Here is an 11771-nt window from a genome sequence, read left to right as displayed (position 1 = left end):
CTCAGCTAATGAATATTGTCTCACTCAAAATCCCTTAACTAAAAAGTATGTGAATAGCTCTCAGCCCTAACTTAATTCTGATTAAGTCACGAGGCATAATGAATTTCATTATATAAAGTTTATACAAGCCGAATAGGTTTGACATGTATGTAAAAATGTAATGTACTCGTTTTTATAACAATGAATGTTTCAAAGTAATGAACATATGTACATGTATAAACGTTGTGTACTTAAACATATAAATATACATGCATAGTAATAACTTGAATCCTTGAAATACTACAAAGTTTTATAACGTGCTTGTTATATAATGCAATGTCACATAAAAATCATATATTTTTATATCATGTAGCATTTGTTGCGTGGACTAGTTATTTCACGATAAAATAACCATAATACGTATATGAAATGTTTATACTAGTTTATTTGTAATAATATTTAAATTGTTAAATAACATTTTTATAAATAAGATTTATTGTATTTTTGCATAAAGGATAATATATTTATATAAACAAAATATATAGGCAGATGTATCCCCCCGAAATAACTAAAATATTAAAAAGGGGTCGTAAGCACTCACCCTTGAAGCGTGAGTTCCATTTGTTCGAATTTGGTTTGTTTTTAGAAACTTGTCGTAAGAAACCACAAATCCACTAATCTTGAACTTTTAAATACTCTCGGGACCGTTTCGTAACGAATTTAAACTATTGAGGTGTAACAACCCAATATTGCAAGTCAATGTAATAGTCTAGGTCAACCATTGTAACTAGTTTTAAAATAATAAAGAGAAATTATTTGAATATTATGTGCAATTATTTATTTATAAGATGTATAAATTAAGATAAAAATGATCATCAAAAATAAAATGTTAGATAAACTCAATATTTATGAAGAAACTTGTTGTGGTCGTGACAAGGTTTCCAGAAATATAAAGAACCCTGAAATCCGAGTTATAACGAAGAAGTTATGACATATCGAAGTTTCGCAACGGAACCGGTACGACGCTGTGTGACGTAAAAGTGAGTTTTCAATCGAATGCTTTTTAGCCTTAGCAACCTAAATGAAAGTTGTAACATACGTTAAACTGAGAGCATGCTTAAAAAGAACGTCCAAATCTGACTTCGTATGAGGAAATTATGATTTTTCTAAGTTTCGGCACAACAATGTACAACCCGAAATTCGGATTATAGATCGAACGATTTTTAGCCGACACAACCTAAACGAGAATCGAAGATCTCGTCATTTGTAGTTCAATGGTAAAAAGACAGACGAAAACGGACATCGGATGAAGAAGTTATGAATTTTTAACGGACATTTCCTGTCCCGGCCTGTTAAAAATATAACATTAAAAATAAAGTCAAAACTAGCTAATGAAGTCTGAACGAAAGTTGTAGAGAACAGTCTCACCTATGCGTGGATATAAAGAACGTCAAAAACGGAGCTCGTATACAAATTTTTGAAGTTTGATAATTAAATTCTCGAAGGAGTACTCCCAGCGTACCGAAGTACGCCCCGCGTACTCGGTCTAGCTTCGACGCGTATCAGTAGGCTTGACACCTCAGAAGCTCGGAACCCGATCAGAGGACACATATCTCGTACGCGCAGCGTACCGAAGTACGCCCAACGTAATGCGAGGCCTCAGCCTCCTATAAATAACATGCAAGGTCTCCGTGTTTGGTTTACAAAATCCAATTCTCTTTCACTCTCTATACCCTATCTAGCCACTCTAAATCACCCCCGAAGCCTCGGGAACCCCCCTAACACTCGAAGAAAGCCCGGAGCCCCGAAGTCCTCGAGAAAATAATCTTTTCCAGTCGAAACTCTGCCCGCGTAAAGCCCGGTTTTCATCAGAAACTCACGGTTTCTTCAAGAAAAATCCTTTCTAGAAACGAAACGCTGCCCAAATCACCACTTATCAGGTGAGTTCATACCCCTACACTTTTTATAACTTTTTACATGTTTTAAAGGGGGAGAATACAAGTAAAACACAAGGAAACTTGTGTTAAAATACAAACCATTATTCATGTTTTCTTATAGTTTATATAACTATTACATGAAAACATGTGCATACAAATCATCTCATCATACAACAGTCATCAGTTCAAATGAAACATATACTGTAAACTATAATAGATATAGTTTGGAATACATTCTCATTATTTTACCCCTTTCAGGGCAAAGAAATGAATATATAAAAATACGTTTATTTTAATATTATAAACATGATGAATTGGGTAACTGTTTCATGCATGAATATTTTCAAATAACAAAACACGTATATCATTGGATTTTTGTGAGACATCGTCTTCGTTATACCTACCTAGGTATACATGGAAGTCCTGTTTTATAATCCGAGTCTCCTTCCGGAGAGCGTGATACTTGTGTATAGATCTATACGGGATTGATGACCCCGCACCCTGGTTGTTAGCTACAGCTCGACCGGCAGGTTATGGGTGACAATTATCAAACATAACGACGCTTGAAGAACGTCGCGACAGGCAATCATTTGTTAGCACGGTTATGAAAACTCACATGATAAACGACAATACGTTATTTTTACGTGAAATTAATATTTTATTTATTTTACGTAATTACTCAGCGCATCAAATGGTTTTATCTTCGAATAAAACTACATGTTACGAAATTAAGTATGACATTTATACTTATACTTTTTAGTATTGGAATATACAAACAAGTTTACAAATCAGCTTTATAGAAAATATAAGATTTTCCGGGATAGATACGATTACTTATAAACAAACAGCTTACAACTCAGTTTTATAGAAAATATCTGGAAACAAACGTGATTTCATCTCATTGAATGGCATATATTTTATAAGTCCCTAATCTGCTTGTGTATCAATCAGATCCGTTTGATGGTGCGGAATCCCAATCAAACGGATGATGTCAGATCAAATAGAAGATAAGGAGAAGAAGAATAATATGAATCTTGTATGTATTGATATGAATGAAGATCCGGATACAAGATTCACACACACTAACACACACTCTCTTTTCTCTCTCTCTAGAACACCTTCAAATGCACACACTTAAGCTCCTCTAGTGTTCATCCTTCACATGCACTCCTCACCCTATATATATATATATATATATATATATATATATATATATATATATATATATATATATATATATATATATATATATATATATATATATATATATATATGGACCTAAGGCCAAGCCCAAAATACAAATAATCCAATGCTCGGTCCAAGCTACAATTAATCATATATTATTTTTGGCCCAAATAATAAAAACAATAAATGCTTAGAAAAGCAAAGTATAAACCATATTTTTGACCCAACAATCTCCCCCTTGGTTTATAGCTTTCTTTTCTTTTCTTAAATAACCCAACAAGCTCCCCCTAAAAAGTAGCTGACTTTTCTTGTTAATCTTCAGTGGGAGCTTGGCTTCAGCATTAATCTTCAATTTATTCACAGCTTCCAGATGAACTTGATGAATCTTCAATAATTGACTTCATCTTGAGCAGTTGGGCATTTCTTCAGAATTTGGCATTGAACGCACATTGGGTGAGGAGGCTTGACGTACTGATTCTTGAAAGATAGCGCTTTCAGCTTGAGAATCTTTAGAGAGAACATCAGAGAGAACAAATCTTCTGGATCACTTCAGCAGGTTTAAGATAGCAGCAGACTGATTGAGGAGGCTTCAATGCAATCTGTCACCTAATCTTCAAGTGCAGCTTCACCTTGCTTCTGGGGTTGAAAGATTGAATGTCGAAAGAATAATCTTTATTTCTTGCTCCTTCGAATGAGAATTCTTCGATGCTCACGGATGAAGCCTTGGCTCAGAAATCTTCGACACAAACTCCATGAGTTTCATCTTCACCTGAATTCACTTTTCAAGACAAAACAAAACTAAAAGAAAACTTAGCACACAATATTTGTGGATTTTTCATATTTTCTGAAAAAGAAATAAAACAGAAATAACACTATTTTTGGATTTTTAATTTTCTGATTTTTGTTTGGTTTTTAAAATTTTTAATTCTCCCCTAATATTTAAATTAGAAGAAAACTATGAACAAATTTAACAAAAATAAAATGATATCTAACTTTAAGAATGATTTGGGATCAAAGTTTTTAGACAGCCTTTATCCGCTTGTCGGTACCTTTTATCTTCACGTCTTTGTCTGGTCGATCGCCGGTATTGTGGTCCACTTAAACACGAAAATTGTGACAAAATTAGAACATACTATTAATTATAAGACAAAGTGATCCTAAGTTCCTAGATAATATTTCTTAAGGACCATTCAGCTGACGACGACCAGGGATATTGTTGTCCACCTAAATTGAGCAGCGAGATCTATAGACAATTTGTAAGTGTTCAAGTTTTAATTGTACTAGAACATGGTTCCCGCTTCCTGATATGCTCCAGTAATCAAGGACTTCCAGAATACTCCTTACATCGGGTGAGCAGACAATTATTAAGAGAGAAGATAGATTTAGAATGCATATGTTATACACCCAGGTCGGATCTCTTCCAATCACGCAGAGGGTGAAACATATGACTAACTGAAGTTTTAGAGGGATTGAGAAAAAAAATGATGCATATACTTTGTACCAGGTCGGATTGTGAGTCACGCAAAGGAGACAGTATATGGCTAACAGATAGAAAGAATTGCATAGATAGAGGATGCAGAGAAATAGACTTGCATATGTTACAGTCCAGGTCGGATCTCTCGATCACGCAAAGGAAGCAACATATGACTAACAGACAGATAGAGAGAAAACAATTTTCTACAGACCTAATTTATCGGAATTCACCAGTCACCCCATCAATACCGGAATTAAGGACAGAATCCGCACATCGAGGAATAATCCACGGTTCCGGATACAAGTTCTTTAATGTGACCAGTAGATTCCCATATATATCTCCCTGCTCAACCTATCCAAGCGTCGTATTGTCAAGCTAAACGGATCTAACTAGGTCAAGATTTATCAAGTCTATGAATTCCTTAAGTTCAACTCTGCCTAGTCATATCCATTTAGAATCTTTCGTGCCTACCAACGCATCAAACCCAGAGCATAGACCCTTCAACTTTGGGTACGTTACGCAGACTCAGATTGCCTGTTATCACTTGATAATATCACTTCCCAAAACATCTCCCTCAAGCACATTCCATAACCAACATATTTTTTTTTTTATTTTTTGATTTTCTAATGTTTTTGGATTTTTTTAAAATTTTAAAATTTTTGTTTTGTTTTTATTTCCCCCCCTAAATTTGTGCATAGGAGAGAAACGAAAGTAAATGCACAAATTTAAACTATCCTAAAACAAAAATTAGTCTTTAAAGTGAATCAGCTTAAGAAAAACTCAGGAGTATAGAAAGGAAAAATTAAACCGTAAGTCACCGATTGAATATACTTCCAGAAGGTCTGAGAACAGCACGCGTAATCTCAGAACATATCCGAAAATTCTTCATGTCATTAAGCACTAACCCCGTTTGTGATCTCTTCCTTTCTTCCTTTCCCGCAAAGGACACATGCTCCCAAACAATGTTCTGAGTGTTGTACAGTTGAGAGATGTCTCCTATCATGTGCCAGGAACAGCCACTACCAACAAACCGAAGTCTGATGATATGCCTCCATAGCTGCTCCGACACAGAGCGGGATCAGTTGGTCTTTGGAACCCAATCCATTTTGAAACTGGGTCGACCTTTGTCATCCTTGCACGGTACTCTCTCCCATGACATATCCTGTTTATCACAAACAGAAGATGAAGAAATATTAGTCATTAGTTGATTTGGGAGAGTGGGCCTTTGGAACCCATTTGTAGTTGGGTTTAACCCATTTCTTTTTCGATCTGATGGGTGGCTCAGTACTTGCTTTTGATCTTGATGTCGGCCGTCGAGATGACTTTGATTTTGGCTTCACGGGAGCATCTCTTGGATTTGGCTTCTTGGCCGGCATTCCCTTATTTCCCTTGGGATTCGGATTATTGGCCTTGTAGGTTTGATTCTTGGCCTTCTGCGCGTTCCAGTCACCATGGTCTGAACGTGACCTTGAGGGGTTTCTTTTGAAGTATCTCCCTCTTGGCGCGTTCTGCCAGCCTTGTGCATAGTACAGAACATATGCGCGATTAGGACAATTTCGGGCAATGTGACCAGGTGTTCCACAGTGAAAACATGTCTTTTTCTTCACTGTGAAGTTGTTTCTTCCTGCCCCTGGTGGCGTATCTTTGCCTTGTCTCTTGCTTTTCCCACACACACAGTTGCAGCATGCATTCTGTTTAACTTGATTTGGTGGCCTGTACTTCTCAACAACAGGTTGATCAGAAGCAACTGAGTTCGAAGCAACAGATTCAGAGCTCAAGGAGATGTCAATGGTGTTCTCCTTGTTCTCATCCTCTGCTACTTTACCTGCATATGAAGTAGATGTGCTAGAAACAGGAACATCAGTATTTTCAAACAAATAATCAAATATGTCAAAAAAAATTAACTCAACATGATCCGATGCAAAAGCATCAAAAGCATCACAAGATGTATCATCAACTTTAATATCAGAAACAGAAGGTTGTTCATTGGAAACAGAAACATCAGGTTCAGGCTCAGTTTTGTTATCAGAAACAGATCCTTCAACTTTGTGCTTTGACTGATCTAAGGATTGATCTGCAGGGGAAGTAGAAATGTTAGTACTTTCAACATAATAAAACATATCCATAATCTTAAAACATAATCCTCTGCCAGTATGTACAAATCATGCCGGCGCCTTCCCGCGATCCTCGCTGGTACCTGAAACCCATATCACATAACACGGTAAGCATAAATGCTTAGTGAGTTCCCCAAAATGCCACATACAACACATAAGCCCCTCGAGGCTATAACTCGGTATGACCCTCCGGTCAATGTGTCTCAGCGGGACCCTCCAGTCCCGTAGCTCGTTGGACCCTTCAATCCGGTCTAGCTCGTTGGACCCTCCGGTCCGGTCTAAATCGTTGGACCCTCCGGTCCGGTCTATATAACACATAGCATACATATATCACAATGCACATAAACTCAAACATACACATAACACATAAGACCCTCCGATCTGCACATAGATACCACTCTAGGTAATGTATAGTGAGAAGACTCACCTCGGGTAACTCGGATAAACTCGAACTCGAAATACTGATCTAGCCTCCGCCTAATCACACAAAATAATTATCTCTAATTAAAACGGCTCTCAAATGCTAGACTAGTCCCTCCCTATATTCTCTCAGAAGGGTAAAAGACCATTTTACCCCTCAATGGCCCAAAGGTCCAAATGTTGGTTAAACCCTAAAAGTCAACGAAAGTCAACCCTCCGGAGTACACGGCGCGTACCAGCTCTGTACGCTGGGCGTACTCGAAGGCTTCACAGAATCGGGGAGCTCGACCCCCTACGCTGCGCGTACTGGGATTACGCCCAGCGTAAGTCCCAGTTTCACACTCCTCATGATTTTGGCCTTAAATGGTTAAGACATAAGCTCATATTTCAGATCTGGCCATTCTAATACCTCTTAATCCATAAAGTCGAAACCTTTAAGTCTTTGCATGGCTGTAAAGGTCACTAATCACTCTAAACACCTTTCCTCTTTCCTCATTAAGCCCTTATCTCATGCATGACTTAATCTTCACGTCCAAGATTGGATTTTTATGGATCTATGACACAATATACACTGAAATGGGGCAGATCTGGGCTTATGGAGACCATTTACTCATAAAGTCTCCACCTTTGGGACAAAAACCCTAGAAATGGTCCATAAAGCACAAATCCAAAAAGACTAGGAAAGCTTTGAGCTTTTTACCTCCAAGTGGTGCTCCAACCTCTATAGAGCTCAGATCCAAAGCTTGCACTCCAACTCTAGCTTCCACAATGGCCTTCTCTTTTTCTTCACAAGCACACAATGATACTTTTAAGCCCAAAACACACTCACAAGCTTAGAACGAAGGTTTGGCTCTCTTAGGGTTTCACTCTCTTGGAAATGGTGGTTGGGATGGAGGCCATAGCATCCCTTTTATAGTGCTCATGTCTCATTTAGGGTTTTGAGTCTGGGCCCAGTACGCTTAGCGTAAACTAAGGTACGCCCCGCGTACCGGGTTGAGTCTGCGTCAAAGGCATGCCCTTGGGTACGCGCAACGTTCTCTTAAGTACGCCCAGCGTACCCACTTATCACCATTTTCTATTTTGGGCCAATTTTGACAACTTGGAAAAGAAGAAGGATTAAAGAGATATACCTGCATTTCGGGGTGTTACACTATTTGACACTTGACAATTTTTAAGAAATTCTTAATTTTTGTTTTTTTGATAATTAATAAAACATCTTTAATTTAAAATTTTAAAAAACAACATCAAATCCTCTTAACGTAAATATTCGAAAAAACTGGAAAGTATTTATAAGGAACTCTCAAATTTTCCATTTTTTTGGTAATTGTTAAATCATCTTTGATTTAAAATTTAAAAATACAACATCCTTCATATCCTAATACATACATTTTTGAAAAATCTAGAAAGGAAAATATTTTTAATGAATTCTCAAATTTTTAATTATTTTTTTGGTAATTGGTAAAACACATTTGATTTTTTAAAAAAAAAAAAAAAAAAAAAAAAAAAAAAAAAAAACCCTCCTATCCTAGCTATCATACATTATCGAAAAAACTGGAAATATCTTTTAAAAATACTGAAATTTCTCTTTGATTTTAATGTATCCCAACAATTAAGGGATACATTTTCCTATATACCTTATTTACCTGATCCTCTGTTTAATTTCCATATCTTATGCATGCCAAACCTTACCTTGACAATCATAATACACTAGGTTTTCTTTCTCATCATCTTCACAACGAATTCTACAATTCCGCAATAGAGATTAAAGAAAATCCAGGTTAGTTCATTCACCACTAACCATCATATGTTTTTGTTGAAACTATTTTATTTTACCGATTGAACCATTTATTTAAACTTTTATGTTTGACATTATTATAATCTCAAAGTAGGTTGTTGTTTCAACAGATTTTCCAAGTTAAAAAATCTGTCAAAATTGCAACCTTCTTCGATGCATCTTAACCTGAACAAATAAGCAGTCAACAAAATTCCCATTATACCCTTTGTATACCTGTTCTGACTCCGGCTTCATAAATGCAACAATTTATGGCATTTCTTCTCCATCTTGATAAACACTAAAATAAAATAAACAGCCATGGAAAAAAGGTAAAAGATAAGTCCTTTATTGTAAACAGTGTGTATTTGACATTCCAGATAACCCCTTCAAGTAATTTCAAGCAGTTTGTATTTGACTTTTTATTTTCACAGTTTACATTCTTGAATTTTTTTTAACCGAGACCATCTCTGAATTTTCATTTACACATGGATAATTGTTTCCATTTTTTTTCCTATTACTAAAATCCAAGAAAAATCTATAAAATGCCAAATAATAGCATTGGAGTTTCCTTTTCAGTCAATTATAGCATCCTACATATATTTAACCTAAATTATGTAAACATATAAGTAGGATGCTTATCGTTTTCTCTCAATTATAACATCCAAGGAATACCATTTATTATATTTTTTAAACCTTTTTTCTGTTAACATATAAGTAGGTTGCTGTTTTCACAGATTTTCCAGGTTCATAAATATGTCAAAATAGCAACCTTCTTTGATGCATCTTAACCCGAACAAATATGCATGCAACGAAAATTCCCATTATACCCTTTTTACCAGTTTTAATGCCAGCTTCATAAATGCAACAATTTCTGGCATTTTTTCTCCCATCTTGATAAACACTCAAATAAAATAAATGGGCATGAAAAAGGTAAAAGATAACTCCTTTAAGTATAGCAACCCTTTTTATACTTTTTTAAACCTTTTTCTGTTAAATTGTTTATACAGGGACCATTATGTAAATTTTTTTACTAGGGACCATTTCTAAACTCTGGTTACCTTTTTGTTACTCTTTATGATAGTTTTTTTTAAACCCTTTTCTGTTAGAACTTCTTATACAGGGAGCATTATGTAAATTTATTTTACCAGGGACCATTCTTGAACTTTTATTTACACCCTTTCTCTACCATAATTTAGCATTTTACTTTTCAGTTATTTACCTTTTATAGCATGCTCCTTTGACATAAAAGTTACATTTTTATGGCCTTTTGTACACAAAATCAAAGTATGTTGCTATTTTGACATATTATTGTAGTTGGAAAATATGTGAAAATCGAAACATACTTTTAGATTGCTACTAACTTTTTTTATGGTTTACTTAACTACAACTTTTCTACTCTTTACAGAATCATGGTTGCTTCAAATATTACTTTCCAATAAAACTCTATGGTTACCACATATGAGAAAGACGGTAATTGCAAATGTGGTGTTGATTGCACATGTAGGCACTAGATTTAACTCGACCTCATATGTTTATCCATTAATATAACTAATGTTAGTCAATGATCCAGTAAAACTCTGGTTATGTTCAATGATGCTTATACATATCCGTACATAACTTTGTAATTATAATTAAATGAGAACAGATATTGTTGTGGTCCTTATGGGCTAATAATATCCTAAACTTACCCCTTTATACTTGAGTAATAACATGTTTTGACATAAACCTTAATGTACAGATATGTATGCAAACATAATTTCATGCAAACCTTAAGTTAAATTTCAAATTTGAGGTTTTTAATTTGAAAATCAGTATATTAATCAACGACCCTATATTTATTAATAACATTCAATCTATACTGTGGAACATAACAAAATATTTCAAATACTAGGATTGTCCTTTGTATGTAAACATTTCAATCTTTATAGAATTGAGCTTTAAACTAACACCCAGATTATATTTTCACCGATTCTAAACAATCACTCCAAGATTCTAACATCCTTGAAAGAAACAAAGTCGGAAGTTGAAAGGAAAATGAAATTACATTAGCGAGAAACCTGCCAATCTTCTACAAAAAGGAATAATATGACTTTACCTTTTCTTCATTTCGCCCAAATCACATATCATCGATAATTCGTCATGAGTTCCGCCACTTCAAAGCAAAATCACAACCACAAGGTTGCCGTCCCATCATTTTGTCTCCATAACAATTTCGATCGTCTTTAATCTGATTCCAAATATACTCTTTCGCTTATCTCTTTTAAATAATCGGACATGTATGCTTCCTTTATCAATATCAACCCTAAAATTAAATCTCTAAAATATTGTAAAGAATCAGATATAGAGGGATTAAAACCCATTTGATGAAGGCACGATTCAGATTACATCGTCAGACGAAATACCTTGTTTTTTTTTTGTTTAGAAATCGTACAAGAGCTTTTTTTGGTGTAGGAACAGATATGGTGCTCATCAGTCAACAATAGAATCACTTACCTCATTTAGGGTATGCGTACATAAGAGGTAAAATGGTAAGTTGAAAATATAAGTAGGTTTTTTATGCTTATTTACAATAATTACACATCATATAATAATTTGGATATAAATAACCTAAGTTCAATAAATTAATCATATTTGTAATCATGCTACTTTTGTTATTAACTCATTGATTTGAATTCTTATGATTAAATTATATGTTGGTTAACGGTTATGTTCCGATTTAATAAAGTTACAACGTTAATATTGTGATTTACGGTATTGTTTAATGCTTTTGTTTTCTCATTATATAAACTATAAAGTATGTCATATTTATCACATAAATATACATTTTTATTATGTCTTTGGTCTTTATTTGCTTTATTCCTTTTATGTTATTTTGGTTATGTTATTAT

General features: G+C 34.8%; 1 protein-coding gene across 5 annotated transcripts in view; it reads right to left on the bottom strand.

Moving 5' to 3' along the window:
* LOC145160476 (uncharacterized) overlaps positions 1-11387 on the bottom strand; it is a 30949-nt gene extending 19562 nt beyond the window's left edge. Inside the window, exons 1-7 of one of the 5 annotated variants that reach the window (XM_079079675.1) lie at positions 11286-11387; positions 10979-11199; positions 9118-9181; positions 8799-8851; positions 7810-7893; positions 7117-7166; positions 3235-6772 (exon numbers count right to left, since the gene is read on the bottom strand). In XM_079079675.1, the coding sequence (XP_078935801.1) occupies positions 5769-6701 (933 nt within the window). In that variant the 5' untranslated portion in view covers positions 6702-6772; positions 7117-7166; positions 7810-7893; ... (2 more) ...; positions 10979-11199; positions 11286-11387 and the 3' untranslated portion in view covers positions 3235-5768. Of the gene's footprint in view, positions 1-3234; positions 6773-6834; positions 7167-7809; positions 8472-8798; positions 8852-9106; positions 9182-10978 lie in introns of those variants that run through there. The other 4 variants (XM_079079673.1, XR_013738117.1, XM_079079676.1 and 1 more) reach the window with 4 other exon arrangements.
* Positions 11388-11771: the final 384 nt, after the last annotated feature.

This window comes from Lactuca virosa, chromosome 2, assembly GCF_052849685.1.
Source record: "Lactuca virosa cultivar CGN04683 chromosome 2, Lactuca_virosa_CGN04683_v6, whole genome shotgun sequence".
In the NCBI taxonomy this organism is placed as follows: domain Eukaryota; kingdom Viridiplantae; phylum Streptophyta; class Magnoliopsida; order Asterales; family Asteraceae; genus Lactuca; species Lactuca virosa.
This window is presented reverse-complemented; position numbering and strand designations above follow the sequence as displayed.